This window comes from Tyto alba, unplaced genomic scaffold (genome assembly GCF_018691265.1).
Source record: "Tyto alba isolate M040663 unplaced genomic scaffold, T.alba_DEE_v4.0 Super-Scaffold_1, whole genome shotgun sequence".
In the NCBI taxonomy this organism is placed as follows: domain Eukaryota; kingdom Metazoa; phylum Chordata; class Aves; order Strigiformes; family Tytonidae; genus Tyto; species Tyto alba.
The window spans coordinates 29898-46405 of NW_024881261.1; the positions used below are offsets into that span (position 1 = coordinate 29898).

A 16508-nucleotide genomic window follows, 5' to 3' on the forward strand; every position below is an offset into this window, starting at 1 on the left:
AAGAACAACCTGAACATGATTGTATAATGACTACTGAACATACATATTCTCTTCGAGAAGATTTGAAGGATGTCACCCTCGAAGATCCTGAACGGGAGCTGTTTACAGATGGCAGTAGCTTTGTACAGAATGGAACTTGCTACGCAGGATATGCAGTAACAACTGAAAGTACTGTGGTAGAGACAAATGCACTGCCCAACACTACATCAGCACAGAAAGCAGAATTAATTGCCTTAACACGAGCATTGGAATTAAGTAAGGGAAAGACGGTGAACATCTGGACAGATTCCAAGTATGCTTTTGGAGTGGTTCATGTCCATGGAGCATTACGGAAAGAACGAGGACTATTGTCCTCCCAGGGAGCAAATATTAAGCATCAGAAGGAAATTTTACAGTTGTTATTGGCGGTTCAGGAACCGGCTCAAATGGCAATCATGCACTGTAAAGCACATCAATCTGGAAATACAAAAATAGTAGGAGGAAATAGGTTAGCAGATCAAGCTGCCAAGGAAGCGGCTCATCAGCGAGTGTTACAAATGGCAATAATTCCTACCAGAACTATAACCCTCTCAAAGGAACCACCAGAATATTCGAAGGAAGATGAGAAGTTAGCTCAATTTTTAAATGCAAAGAAAAGTTTAGAAGGATGGTGGACAACCTCTGAGGGTCAGGTGGTTGTGCCCCCATTAATTATGAGGGAAATACTACAAGTAAAACATCAGGCATGCCATTGGGGCGTAGAGGCCCTGGTGACATTCTTGAAGAGGCACATAGTATCGGTAAGGATGTTAGAGATGGCTAAATCAGTTGCTGCAAAATGCAATGTATGTTTAAAGAATAATCCAGTGGTACAGAAGAGAGTTCAAATGGGCAAACTGAAAGTAGGAGTAGAACCTGGTGACTAATGGTAAATTGATTTTACAGAATTACCCAAATGTAAAGGATATCGGTATGTTCTGGTTGGGGTTGATACCTTTTCTGGATGGCCGGAAATGTTAAAATTGACTCTGAAGCATGATTAAGGATCTGAATTTTGGTCTTCTGTAAATTTTATAGTCTATGATGGTAGAAACATGGATGAAGGAAAACATCATTATCAGGCCTAGCACAGGTGACCAATGGTGTTCATAGTGCTTGGTCTGACATACAGTTGTTTGAAACATTAATTGACCCTTAAAAGCAGAGTTTAATTGAATTATTATACAAGCAGAAGTAAGACAACGAGGTAAGTCATTAAAAGATACACCATCATATGACCATTTGGCATTTAATGAGACTACAAATTGATTATGTGAAAGTATTGAGTATGATTATCAATACTTTCAAAAGGGGGGAAATGTTGCAGTTACCTTAATAAAACAGTTTGGATCCTAGAATATTATTTCGATTTTAGTTTAAAAAAAAGAAGAAAAAAAAGACTTTGATTTAAAATGGAGTTATAGCAGCTGTGACAATATAAGGTATGTTGAGGCCCTTAGGAACAGATAACTAGTATGGTGTTTGCTTTAATCACTATAGGAATCGTTATTAACTAGTATGGTGTTTGCCTTAATCACTATAGGAATCGTTATGGACTCTGAATCAAAACAATGGGTACTGATTATGGATCTTGAGTTAAAATGACTATGTAACCATGACTATGTAACCATGACTATGTAACCATGACTATGTAACCATGACTATGTAACCATGACTATGTAACCATGACTATGTAACCATGACTATGTAACCATGACTATGTAACCATGACTATGTAACCATGACTCTGCTGAAAAAGTGTATAAATACGTGGTGTTTTGTATCTGTCGATGAACACGTCTTTGGCGGAGTTATCCCCCGTGTTCCCCAGCGCTGGAATAAAGAAGTGCCTGCTTATCTGCTGTGTGTAGATAAGTTCTATTCGCGATTGTGACCGCTAACGACACCACCGTCCCACGCCAGGACCTGCCCGCCGCTCCCGGCGCCGAGTGCATGCACACCGGCCGGCACCACAACGACACCAGGGCCCACACGGCAGGACAAAGCTCGGGAAAGTCCCCTTCACTGTGTTCCCAGCAGGGTCTGTGTCGTGCCTGCCTGGTGCTGGACCGAGTTCCCCTGCCGTGCCACCTCCAGTGATCAGGAGACATCCACGGCTACCAAAGCTTCTCGCTTGCCTCACTGGTGTCTGTGGGCCCTGAGCATCCATGGGGACAGGAAACACACCCTGCGCCCCACCACGCTGCCCCGGTGCATCGCGTGTGCGCTGACCAGGAGCAGGGTGTGCCAGAACAGGCTCCCGAGCACCGTGGACATGCTAGCCACCAATGGCACGGCTGAAGAAGCTGGAGCAGCAGCTGCGAGAAGCAGGCAGAGAAGGAAACTGTGCGCCTGCAGCACAGTATCACAGAGGTCCGGCCCCGGCACCTGCAGCACAGGCGATGTGCACAGACGTGCTCTAGAACCAGCCCATACGTGCCGCTGACCCGCGGTGCGTCTGAGCAGAGTGTGCGGCAGTACAGTTGCACAAGTAACACAGAGCAGCACCGAGAGCAGCTGCGGAGAGCACCAAGCCGCCAGCCATGCCTGGCTGCCAACAAGGGAGAGCTGCACTGAGCATCTCACCACAGGGCACACGTGTGAAGCCAGCGTTTCTTCAGAGCTTTAGTCAGGAAAATCTAATATCAAAGTAGTATTGCCTTCGGAGCAGGAGTTGTGGAAGGTTAAGTTTTATATAAAACCAAAGAAAAATAAACCTTCGGTACAAGTAAGTACACAAAATTCACATAGTAGACAGTTGTGTTATTTATCTACAACAGTCAACAATACAAAGAAATTAGATATAAAAGGTTTCCTGGTCAAAAGCTTACTATGCATTTCAAACATCTATCCCTTTATCACAAGAGTCATCATACAAAGAAAGTAAGTGTAAAGCTTTCTGGCTTTCAAGAGCTGCCACGATCATAAGACTGAAGGAAAAAAACCCTATCGAGTTTGTTCTCCAGAACAGATACTTGAATAAAACTGACTTACGAAAAAAAAAAACAAAATAATATGCTCCACCACCAAGCACATTTGCTATAGGGAGCACTGGAATAATAATAAAAAAAAAGAATGAGGCTGATACTTAAGTCTTTCCTTATGTTACCTGTATGTTTTGAAGAAGTCTGTCTTGGAAAAGTGAGGTCAGTTTGCAGATACTATCTAAGGAAACAGAAAGAGGCAGGAAAAAAAAATTAATAGATGGATCATTTTGTATTCATTGTACTGCACAGTGATTGAAAACAACGTTCCTAAACATGAAAAACAAACTCCCTCCCCGGAGAGTGCCCCGCAGCCTAAACATCTTCAGGAAATATTGATATCCTTGGGTTTTCCCCCTGTCCCTGATGTTCTTAGTTGGTATTTCTCTGAGGGAGAGGAAGGCTCTCATGAAGATACTGCATGCTCCCATGCTCTGAGAAGTCAGAAACAACATGATTGTCACCCCTCAGCAACCACTTTGTAGTTAAGAGTCCTTCAATTCCCACTGGTCCACGAGCATGGATACGAGAAGTACTAATTCCGACTTCAGCACCTGCAGGAAACGTACAAGAAAAGGTAGTTAATCCTCAAACGTTCACTTCATACTATGTAGTTTTGCAAAACCTCTATGTGAGAACAGCTGCCTGCCTTTCAGTGACCTGCCTTTCTCTGCTCTTCTCCCAATGGCAGAATTAATATTTACCCAATTTAAAAGTTGGAGGAGCTTAAATATTACGTTATAAATTGTAATGTCGATACTTCTAGCTGCTATAGTTATATTCAGAGAGAAAGATGCAAGAGAGATTGGTATCTCTTACATGGATCTTAGACTTGTTTCCCGAGAGTTTAATTAGTCAAGACTGTCATTTTATGTCCTTTTGTGTCATATTGAGGAGATATTTCAAGACCCTAGCTAGAATTTTTTTAATCACATGGAACACTGAATGTTCCAGCTGACACAGTAATAGCCTGCTAAGGAGATTTCCGAGTTTCTACCTCAGGAAAGAACGTTTCCCTTGCCTTCTGCGATTTACAGTAGGTGCACCTGTTTATTTAAGCAACTGACACTCAGTTTGGATCCTGCCTTTCATTCCTCAATGCTGCAGGGCTGGCACACTGAACAGCAGCTCAGTCTGCCCAGCAGGAACGAAGCATAGAATTCTTTACAGCATCATTAGAAAGATAAACAAAAGAAAAAAACTGTTCACAAATTTCAGATCCTGTGTTGCATTGTTCTATCATTACCTTCATGAAGCATACTTTATTCTGATTAAATAGAGCTTCAAGGATCCAAAACATCTTTGCTCCCTACTGCCCAATTAATCTACATAGTCTCTACAGCTGTATTACCTAGTTCTGGCTGAAAAGAGATATTAAACTAACTGCTGTTCCATGTGGATGAAATGTCTAAAGCTTCATCTTTTCCTGAAAACCTTATGTTAGACAGTAAGATCAGAGATTAATCCTATCTTCGAGGATTCAGACTGCCACACTTCACACAACAGCAAATCCTGCAGGCACATCCCTGCCGTATTTTCTCTCTTACCAAGTCCAAATCTATAGCCGTCAGAGAATCTGGTACTGGCATTCCAGAAAACACAAGCACTGTCCACATGCTGAAGGAAGAACTCTGCTGTTTTCTCTGTGAAAGAGGCAGAGAGAAAAATAAAATCCAGTACATACAGAATGATCATGCACTCCAGTAAACACAACATAACACAGTGAACAGATATAATGATACAACTTTCACATGTAACTTTATCAGAGAGTATTTAAACAGCCTGGGCTGACAAATGTTCATTTATACTATCTTCCCAGTATGCTTATCAAGTAAACACAGCTGCAAATGTTACAAGAAGCTCACAAAGATTAGAAGAAAGCAAAACAGATGTCTAATTCTAAATATATCCAGTCTAGAACCTGCAAACAGGGATAGCCGTGTGACTGTGGAGAAAGGACAGCTGCCCCAAACAACATTTTGTAATGAAAAATCCTAAACTAAATTGCTATTGCAGGTAATATTTTGGAAATACAATGCAGAAATACCACATGAAATTGGCTAACTAACCCAGTTTAAACACAGAACATGCAAGACCTGAGCAAGCTAAAGCAGAGTTATGCAAGTCTTAGTCCTCTGGAGGACTCCGTTCTCCATTAGGCCGTGAGCTGCAGGTCAGTTGCCTTTAGAGACAAGATGAACATTAAGCATCAGCTCTATTTCCGGTACGCTCTCTAGCAAGTCACCAGTGTGCCAGGTCTCGTGACAGTGGGTCACAGTGTCAAATGCATGCCTTTTAGTGATACTCATTTAAGCTCAGCAGGAGGTACAGAAACAGAAGCATAGCGTGCTTGACACACACTGATGAGCCTCAGATCAATATGACCTTACTGCAGCTGATCCTCAGGAGTTCCAGGCTCAGTCTGAGAGTCAGCCTCTGGCTGGAAGCAGCTCTAGGTAGGTTTGGAACTGGTACAGCCTTCAAAATGCATGTAGGACAGGTGCTAGGGATGGGAGCAGCACAGAGCTCCATAAAGGAGCACCAGTTCACAACAAAGAGTCAAGAAACTGCAAATTGAGATGAATGTAGTTTTTATACTAGGGATGCAGAAGCGGAAAATAAAGGACTGGGAGAGGTAGGGGGAAAACATTTGTGGTCCTTGTTTGTGAAATATAAAAATGACATGGGAATACAAAGTGGATAAAGTCTGATCTTCCCTACAATCCCTATTCCCTCCAGTGAGGTACTACAGAAGCTCACCTCATCAGCCTTCGGAGGCCTAAGGACATCTCTAGGATTCAGGAGACATTCCTGCAAAACCCTCTAATGCAGTAAGTCTGCACAATGTGAGAACACAAAGCAATTTGCCTGGCAAATGCATGTGCTGACTTGCCATCGGCCAATTGCTTGAGCACATTCCTTAACATCTTGGCATAAGGGCCACACGACATGTTTTCTCTAAGCTAAACAGGACTGTAGGCACATTTAGCTCATCGGCCCTCAGCTGGTTATGCCTTCTACAGGTCCAAGAGAAGAACAACTACTGCAATGCAAGTAGTTACACTAACACCAAGAACTGGCAGTCAAACCAAAACAGTAGCTTAGGGAAGCAGACTGATCACTAACCATTCTCTGTGATGATAACATCCGTGTGAGAGCTTCCATACTTGTGGATATGTTCAACAGCCTCTTGGACGCTGTCCACCACCTCAATGCAGCACTCCAAGTCCCCATATTCTGTTCGGAGAGATTTCACTTCTGAAGGGCTGAATGTCAAGTAAGATGCAAACTTTGGGCCAGCGTGAATCTTCACCTGCAATACGAGAAACATTTTGTGCTGTTGACCACATCAGTGCCTTCCAGGTGAAAGCGTGGCTTCTTGTACTCTCTGTAGGATAGGATGGAGTTAATTTTCTTCATAACAGTCCCTATGGTGTGATGTTTCAGACTTGCGACTAAAACAGTGTCGAAAACACACCAATGTTTTGGCTGTTGCTGAACGGAGCTTGCACAGCATCAAGGTCTTCTCTTTTTGTCCCACTCTGTTCCCCTAGCAAAAAGGGTGGAAGTGTGCAGGAAGCTGGGAGGGGACACAACCACAACAGCTGACCTGAACTGACCAGAAGGATATTCCGTGCCATATACTGTCATGCACAGCAATACAAACTGCGGGAAGGGTTTTTTGAAGAAGGCGGGCGTTGTTAAGAGACTGGCTGGGCATTGGTCTACTTGTAGCAGATGGTAAGTAATTAGCTTTGCCTCACTTGTGTGTTCACTGCATGCAGTATAAGAAAAATTAGCCCGTATTTTGGGAAATTTAGCATATTGGTGAATTAGCAACAAGGTCCAATAGCTGACACGCTAGGTTGGCTACTTACCATGACCTGCTCCTAGTTCAGGACTCATTTCAAATTATTTAAAGCAGTCATTTCACTTAAAAGAGAAGCTAATCAGGCAGGAGGACAGTACAACACTCGTACTGGGAAAAGAGCTAAAACATTGCAGCTAGCCCTTGTTTTAAGAATGCAACTGCAGTACAGAGAATAACTACAGGAATGCTTCCAAGTTTGCACTTATAAAAAACTTAAGATCTTGAATGACTTTTACCCTTTTACTTTGTAAACTGATACCAGCCCTCTCTGAAGCATGTGTTTCAGACACAAAGGAGTTACTGGGTCCCAAAAAAGAAAACTCATGTAGGTATTTTTCATTTGTTATAAAGATGACCCAATGAATTATCAACCTTTGAGTTTAATCATGGCAGCCAAGGCACCTAAATAATGAGAGATAATTTAGAACTAATTCACAGAGAAATCCCCATGCAAATGAAGCAGAGGAAATTTTGACGAGACAAACATAAATGGGAAATAAGGCACAAGTCTGCAAAATATGAAGGCTTTTAAGAAGGTATCTGTAAAATGGCATTTTCTTGTGCAACTATTATTTTAAGTGCATAATCCTGCTCAATATTTGCATATTTCTTGTTATCAGGTTAGATCAGAGAGGGGTAACATCCTCCCCCACTGTATTAGGAGCTAGGTGGGTGTTGGTGGAAATGCACTAGTCTTCACATTCCTCCCATCCAAAATCCAGAGATCTACCTTTCCCAAGGAACAACCAAACAAGACATGAAAAAAATCCATTAAGTGAGGACTTGTTCCTGACTACCTATATCAGCTTCTTTTACTACGATCCTTTCAACATCATCAAAACATATGGCCTTTCCTGCCTGTACACTCATTTTTCCAAATACATACTGCTGTGTGAAAATCCTTGATTTACCTGTAATTCATACTGCTTCATGGATATTTCTCTCCCAGTGCATCTCTACTACCTTTACTGACAAAATATTACCCATGTCAAGACAAGTAATTAGCATACTAGCCTTTCGCTGTTCCTCTGACATACCGGGAGGGAAAATGGGTGGGGATAAAGGGAATGCAAGATGAAAGGTTTCAAAAAATGTGGATGAAGCAGATTCAGAAAGGAGAAAACCAGAAAGGGAATCCACCTGGGTAAGAAGCTAAATTAGTAGATTCAAGAAGACGCAGCTTTGTGTCTGGTAAATTAACAGCAATTAAGTTGGAATTAAGCAGGGCAGAGAAAGGCTTGTACATACGCTTTTCTAAGGCAGATTATTTTTGCTATATAAAAGGAAGTATTTGTATTCCAATAATGGCACATAGGTATCCCAAAGAAGACGCTTTCAGATCATTTCTATGGAAAAACTTGGGGTTGTGTGGAAAAGCAGAGAAAGTTCTCTGCAAATTCATTCACGTGTACAAAGAGACATACAGATAACTTAAGTGCTATGCCATTGTAAAACTAAACAGGACTACATCAGCGAGACCAAATGCTTCTAAAGTGTTAGGTAAAAAAAAAACACAAAACAAAACACAAGTATGAGTGACTAACCTGTTCTACTCTCAACATGTCTATGATCTGATCAAACAACGGGGTTCTCAGCAAGTCTCGATGAATTAAGAGAGTTTCCAGAGCATTACAGGCAGCAGGATATTCACACTTCGAGTCTCTGACTGAGGTTTAAGAGTAAGTAATTGGTTACACAGCATTTACCAGAAAGATTTTGAACAGCATATGAATTATCAATTACCACAACCATATTGCATTTTCTAAATACAAAGTTCAACTACACCCATGACATTCAAGTCACCCTCTCCCAGCTTACTTATTCGTGTGACCTTCTCAACGCTGGCATCTGTGTCCACATACACGTGACAGATCCCTTCGCTGTGTCCCATCACTGGGATTCCCTTAGCAGCTTTCTGGATATTCCTGACTAGCTGGGATGAACCACGTGGAATTATTAGATCTATCAGCTTATCCAAACGGCAGAGATCTTCTACTTCCTCTCTTGTGTTCACCTGTGGTAGTCACAATATGAACAGTCTACAGCTCGAACTCTCAAGTTCTGCCCATAGTTTTTATACATAGCACAGCAAAGAAATTGTTGATTTAATTCTAGACACTTACTAGTTGCACCGCATCTTTTACTCCGTGAATGGAGAGTGCTTCTTGTGTCAGATGATGAAGGATTTGATTGCTATGTGCTGCCTCTTTCCCTCCTTTGAGTAGTAAGCCATTTCCACTGGCTACAGCCAAAGCAGACACCTGTCAGAATTTAAGAAAAAAATAAAAAAAGTAATCTGTCTCTTCTGTTGGAATAACACCCACAAAATTGATTAAGAACAGGATTTATAATCCTGTTGATTTACTCAACGTTAATGTACGTTTTTCATTTTACAGCACCAAAACATCATTACAAGTAACAGCACATTTATTTCCAGAAATGAAATGTATTAGAGTTTCAGGAACAAACTTGAGTTTTCAGGGTACTATTTCCAGGGTAAGACTACAGTGGACAAGTCAGAGGAAACCATGGACATAGGCTCTGGTATGAACTGGGTAGCTGTGTGGGCAGTCACCCCAAGGAGAATAATTTTAGGTGCAAGAACTCTTGTCCTTAGCCATTCTGGCAGATGGCTAATGAGCTCTTCCAATGAGGAAGAAGAACACTTTTATTGTGCTGTCTAAAACAGAAGTCATAAATAGACAACACGTGCCAGAAGTGTGGGGAAAAACCTTCTAGACAACAGGCCCAGCATCACCTGTATCACTTTGCTTTCATGTTTATAACCAGAAGGAACCAACTGATATTGTTGCCTGTTTAAGGTGCCAGATGTCACCCATTTGAGCCCAGCAACAGAACTAGACCGTATTTTGAAACAGTGCTCCATAAAAGCCACCACTTTTTGTAAGTTAGATAAATTTAGATAAAAATTACTTCTGCTGTTGAAAACATATACTCAATTTGTTCAGTCTCCAGACACTACTTATTGGTGTTTTCCCCACTAAACTGGTAGGGGTTTTTATTGTTTGCTTCAGGTTTTTGTTCTTTTCTACCTAGGAGTATGTCAGATGTGATAAAGCTCTCTTCCCATACTTGTTTTACTTTTGCATCCCTTATCATCTTCCTCATCCCAATCCCATTCACAATGGCCTCACAATTTGTCCACCTATTTGAAAAAGATAGCATACTCTCCTTTAGAAAACAAAATCACCTAATCTCCAGAACTTTTTAGAATGAACGAATTAAGCATTTGAAGTTATTTTACTATATTAATCTCTTTTGGGATGCATCATATGTATCATTATCATCACCTGTTCTTATCATCACCAAACCCGCACTCATTAGTATATGCGATTGTATGCTGTTGAGATGTGGATGCCAGAATTAACCAGGCTCACACCTAACAAGCAGTTAGCTTAGTGACTTTAGACACCGATTCATACAGAAAAGTGTTAAATCCATCAAATATATCTCCTCAGATCACACAATTTTCCCTTCCTAATATCAAATGGATAACAACCATCACAATGTTTGATATTCTATCTCATCTTGCTGTCAGCAATTTGAAAAGAATATTGAACAATAAGAAACACTTCAGAAAAATACACTAAAGTATAATAGTTTAGGAAGCCTACCTTACATAGATAATGTGTGTCTTTCTAACTTATAAAATTAGACACTAAAAAGCAGTCTGATTGTATTTTGAAAGTATTTTGTAGGTATCTGCCTCTCCAAAGGTCAGTATCACAAACGGAAAGCTAAACAAATAAGCTTATTTAAATAAAGAACTCCACTCTGTGGGCATAACCTTAAATGAAAGGTTATGAACTGATTTGAAGAAAATTGAAAGAAAAAAATAATCAAGAATCAAGATACAACAATGACAGACTTTGTGATTAAAAGGAGAACAGAAGATAAGGGGTTTCAAAACTGTTCAGTCCCTTCAAAGAATAGTAGATCATGACTCCTTCAGAACAACAATTGGATCCGGTAGAATCTATAGGAAGCAGTCCGTGAAAGATGCTCACAATCTGGCCTTGTAAGTAGTAGAGGTAAACATGCTATGTGTATATGCACATTAGAGGCTTATTAAATCTCAAATGGTAATCTGCAATTGGTTCACCTTTACTGTAACTCAAGACTGAACTCTGAGTACTGACCTAACTACGTAAGCTATCTCCAGGGAGCAAATTGAGCACACTCTCTTCCAAGGCAAAGTCAAATTTTCCCTTAATTGCTTACCCAAAGAAGCATGAGACGCAGTAGTAAACTAAGAGAGGGAACTGCTCCTCTGCACTCAGAGACTGTCCTACTGTCAGCTACAGCATGTGGAAGAAACCATTCATTTCAAATGCAGAGGTATCAAAGATGATCCTCTGAACTTGCATCAGAGAACCCGATGCAAGTATGAGGACAGGAGGCCATCAGGAAGAAAAGCAACTACCAAGATGAACTATTCCAAGTCTGTAAAACAAAGGAGGAGGTGAAAAGCCAGCAAGAGTCAGTCTGGTGTAAGTTTTAAGATAAGACAAATGGGAAGAAAGAGAGGGAGACATCAACTACACAAGGCAAGAGAGCAGGGTTGACAAGTCCAGGCAGACAGGCTAGAATTCAGCAAGGAAACATACCGGTTCATCTATGAAGAACAGAGCTAGCAGGGAGGAGCTAATAACGGTAGACAAAGGAGACTGGTACCTTTTCATTTCATGGGAACTTTACCTACAGCATACTCCCTTTCAGTATGAAAAGGGGTTCACTCACAAAATTCAGGCACGAAGTATGAAGCTGTCCACAGGTTGAGTCTCACTTCCTTTTAAAGTGCCTGGTACCCATCACTTTCTCCTCAAACATCTGCTCATATGTTAAGAGAACTCCTCAATCAGTCTTCCTAGACACCAAATGTTAATTGTGGGAGATAGTGTTGATAATGAAGTATTTTTTATTTTCTTTTTTAAACTCTGTACTACAGTTGCTCAGTAAAGTAGTCGGGAGTTAGAAAATCAGATCAAGGTTGCCACTGCAACATTAGTTCAGCGCCCATATTTTCATGCATTGTAACAGCATTTATTCACAGCAATACTCTCACACAGCACTGCAGATTAAGGTATTTGCCTTTATGGTGCCTGCCTTATTCCTGGCACAAGATAAATGACATTCACTTACAGTACACTATTTGAGATTTTCACTAGCCCTTCCAGCAACTTCAGAACTTAGAACACCATTCTTCCTCACACCCATCTCACTACAACTGAGTAAAAGCTATCATTCCGCCTCACTGCACATAAGCAGTACCAGTATAGGACAGACCACTGAAAGCCTGGAATTTCTGTGCTTTCTGTGCTCAGCCTTTTTTAAATTTTATTTTTTTTTTAATAATGTATCCCTAACAGTTACAGTTAATTCCTAGCATCTGCATGAAACAGTTCCTGTTTAATCCCAGCCTGAAGTTCAGCCGTATGCATCATGGACAGATAAAACAAGTGCTCATCGGTAGGAGCCCCCCCAAGCTGTGAGTTAGGCACTGAACATACATTCGTTAGACACATGCAGGAACTCCACCATCTGAATGCAAGATACCTCCTTCTATATTTCGGGTTTAAAAAACAAACAAAACCAGGTCTCAATAACCCTGAGCACTGCAGCAGCGAGTCCTGTGAATATCTCTGCAGGAAAAATAGGGATGCCAACAAAATCAATTTCAGAAGAATCCAGGTAAGAGTTGAGACTTCTTGCAGCCTCCCAACTGCTCACCAACAGAAATACCCTTTCACCACCAAAGAATTCCCAACAGTGTAATCTGCCCTCCTTATATACCTGTGGAAGACAGTCAGGACGGGACTCAAAGATCACGAGAAGGACGCCAATAGGCACTGTCACCTGCTCCAAATCCAGGTCTTTTGCTATTCGTGTTCGCCGAATTACACGGCCAACGCTGTCCTGGGAGGATGCTGCAATCTGACGCAGTCCAATAGCCAAGCTGTTCAGCTTTGATGTAGACAGACTTAGACGTTTCAACAAAGGAAGTGCCAATCTCCCTAAAAGAAAGAAAACATTGTGCTGGAGATAGATTGGTCTGCCTAGGCTCAAGCAAAAGCGACTTAAACACGTGGTGAACTTAAGGGAAATTCAGATGTTTTCCACGGCCTAGCAAGAAACCTACTCAAGATGAAAAATGCAGAGCATTAAGTCCCATAGTCACAATAAAACCACTTAAATGTGACAATGATTTCACCTACCCTCACATTTTCACTTAATGCAGTTTAAGTGATTTGTACATGAAGCAACATCAACATCCACAAATGTGAGGTTTGTCCTATTACAGGTATTGCCAGATGTCTGAACTTCTCACACATTTCTATTTTTTCAGTATTTCTGAAAGGCTCAGGCAGTAATTTCATCTATTTTACAGACAGAAATCCCAAAACACAGATGCATGCATAGTTTTTCTGTTCAGACTGGGCAAGAACTGCCTGAATTTTCTAGTTTGAACATGTTTGGACAGTAAGTTAACCCAGCAATGTCCCCTCAGGTACTCTGGTCAGTAAAAAACGGTTCCCTGTCATCTTCCACAAAGTATTACCATTCGTGATGTGTCATCTTCATACATTTGCTATCCCTATATGTACACATCCCAATCCCAACTTCTTAATGAACACATCAGTCTCATACAGAAGAATGGGTTTAATCCAAGCCACTTGGAGAGAACCTTCCTCAATCAGACAAAGACAGAGTTCTTTTTGGAGAGCGTTAATTTAATTACAGAGATGACATCCTTCCCCTCAGGAGCCAAACATTATCTTAACCAGCCCAGAAAATATTTACTTTATGCATGACAATAACAGAGATGATGTTTGTTACATTCCATTTCTAAAGCGAGCCTCCTTTGGCAAAATGGAACACTAATTTTTATTATTTTTCTTTTTACAATACACTGCTTGGTATTTTGCAAAGCTTCAGTATCTTCTCTGACAAAAGCATCTGTTTTATGTAATTAAGGAAGCTACAGCTGTTTACACTGAAAAGCTCTCAAGGTCCTGGGTTCACTAATCTGTGACAGCCATACTACCCAATTCCAGGTGACAGCAGATTCTAGTTCTGCTCATTTCCTTTGAGGCCCAGAGAGATTCAAGACAATAAGATTACCATGGAAAGACTTGAAGCATTACCTTTACTTTCAGCCTCTTCTAAGTCCTTTTTGTTTGCCAAGAGAATTTCTTCTCTCTGGTCAGTTAGTAAATCGGCAAGATGATAAATAATCTCTGCTCTCTGAAAGAGAAAACCGTTTCTGAATGGACTTCTTAGACAAAGCCCATGCTATTTGACACCTGGTCCCCTTCAGTCCATTTATGTTGACCATATCCTCTCAATGTCTTGCCTTCTGAATGCTTGGGGCCAGCTGATTTTTCCAGCCCTCATCACACTGAAAAATTTGGCTGAACACTGCTTCAGCCTTTACTTTGCTTTTTATTATCTCGCTTTCCATGCCCAGTCACCTTCACCAAACCCACAACGTTCTTTAAAACCACACTGTCTTCTTCACAACAGATGCCACATTTTAGCTACACAGCTGCAGAGCAGTAATTGACTGTCTACAGATCCTCTTTTTACACTACACACAGGAGTGAATGGAGCAAGTTATTCCAGTCAGTTCTTCAGCAGCTCTGCTCACAATTTTTGTGTGATATCTGACACTATTAAAATTTTTATAAACCCCATGTGAAAGCATTAATTACTTCATAGCCCCAAGGTACATTATCTTTCTGCTTTTCTCATCTCTTTAAGCACGTTACAATCCAAATGATGGATCTGGCACACAAAGAATAGATTCTTGTCCCAAGGCACCCATTTAAATTATAAATCTGCATTGTAAAACTTGCCACACGTTCACAAGCTTAAAAAGTGAGACCATATTGTTCTGTCACCTGCTCAGGCCGTAGAGCCGCCAGGGACCTGCCGCCAGCTCGAGCCATTTCACCCTGCTGCTCTACTGTAGGACCTGCAAAAAAAAACCAAAAATACACTATGCAGACAAAGTAACAGCACATGTGGAAGCAAACTCTAGCCCTTCCCTCTTCCTATTCTTTGCTCAAAGCAGGAAAGCAGGTACAGAGTCTTGAACAGACATATTCAAGAAATCTGTTGTATGCTAAACCAGAAAAATCTGTACCTGACACAAAAATACAGCTATGGTCCCCAAATGCAGAGTCATCACAGAGATTCTGTAATGTCACCATGTCAGAGGCAAGTGTGCACCATGTATAAAAAAGACTTGACAAAAGGTAAAAGAACACCAGGATAGCTAAGTCACAGAGCATGGTTGACTACTGAAAGGAGGCAAACTTTGAAAAGTTTAAGTATCCAACTGAGGAAAACAGAAAGGATTACAAAATAGCATGGGAACGTACAAACAATATTGGAAGCCAAAACCCAATATGAGTAACAGCTCACAGAAAAATTGCTGTCCCTCTGTCTCTCCCTGGGTGCATTTTAGAAGGGTTCCTATAGAAGAAAGTTGGGGGGGGGTGTTCTTTTTTTTCTGGCAGAACCTCAAAAAATCTGTCTCAAACTGAAAAGATACGGAACAAGTTACTTCTGTTTCTATTTCAAAGCAAGTCATAAGGTTCAGGTAGCATCTGCCCAAAGAGTTTGCAAGTAGCTCATGGATAGACTAAGTTGTGATTTTGAAGTCTCCTGAAATTGCCTGTAAAACAGATGACTTGAAGGTGACAAGTATGATCCCAACTTCTATTTAAGAAGGGTCCCGTGGAAATTGCCAGAGCAGGAATTCCAAGTCATACTTTACAAAGTATGGTATGCTTTGCTCTTTGAGAAAAGTGACACGTATGTAGGCAAATATAGTTGATTTTAAAAGTTACTTGGATTTCCAAAGTGTGTTCTTTGGAAGACAGAAGACAAAGAGAGGATCGGAGTAAACACTTGCCACAATAGTGGAAGAGTGCCAGTAAAATTCCATAGGGTCTTTTGCTGTTTGCCTTATTTCTAAATGATTCAGAATGGGGTCGCAAGATGAAAAGCTTTATTGCTACTTCAGATTTATTATAGTGGGACTAACTCCAAAGCGTCACTATTGCACTTTTGCCTAGAAAGCAGCTTTTCAGAGGAGGACCCAGGGGTCCTGGTGGACACCAAGTTGAACATAAGCCAGCAGCATGCCCTGAGGAGTGTTGCCAGCAGGTTGAGGGAGGTGATCCTTCCCCTCTACTCAGCACTGCTGAGGCCACACTTGCAGTACTGGGTCCAGTTCTGGGCTTCCCAGTACAAGAGGGACATGGACGCTATGGAGAGAGTCCAATGAAGAGCCACATAGATGATAAAGGGACTGAAGCACCTCTCACATGACGAAAGGCTGAGAGACCTGGGACTGTTTAGCCTGGAGAAGGCATCTCAGGGAAGATCTCATCAGTATGTACAAATACCTGAAGGGAGGATGTAAATAAGATGTAGACAGGCTCTATTCAGTGGTGCTCACTGACGGGACAAGAGGCAATGGACACAAACTGGAACACAGGAGGTGCCTCCCATCAGGAAGCACGTTTGCACTGTGAGGATAATCAAACACTGGCACAGGTTGCCCAGGGAGGCTGTTGAGTCTCCATTCTTGGAGATATTCAAAA

At 41.3% G+C, this 16508-nt stretch overlaps 1 protein-coding gene across 8 annotated transcripts in view; it reads right to left on the minus strand.

Moving 5' to 3' along the window:
* Nucleotides 1-2760: 2760 nt before the first annotated feature.
* ALDH18A1 (aldehyde dehydrogenase 18 family member A1) overlaps nt 2761-16508 on the minus strand; it is a 31983-nt gene continuing 18235 nt past the window's right edge. For 7 of the 8 annotated variants that reach the window (XM_033001293.2, XM_033001298.2, XM_033001296.2 and 4 more), the window contains 9 exons: nt 14796-14869; nt 14040-14139; nt 12688-12908; nt 8997-9134; nt 8692-8887; nt 8418-8539; nt 6129-6315; nt 4550-4645; nt 2761-3556 (listed from right to left, as the gene is read on the minus strand). In XM_033001293.2, the coding sequence (XP_032857184.1) occupies nt 3375-3556; nt 4550-4645; nt 6129-6315; nt 8418-8539; nt 8692-8887; nt 8997-9134; nt 12688-12908; nt 14040-14139; nt 14796-14869 (1316 nt within the window). In that variant the 3' untranslated portion in view covers nt 2761-3374. The remainder of the gene's footprint in view (nt 3557-4549; nt 4646-6128; nt 6316-8417; nt 8540-8691; nt 8888-8996; nt 9135-12687; nt 12909-14039; nt 14140-14795; nt 14870-16508) is intronic. The other variant, XM_033001295.2, reaches the window with a different exon arrangement.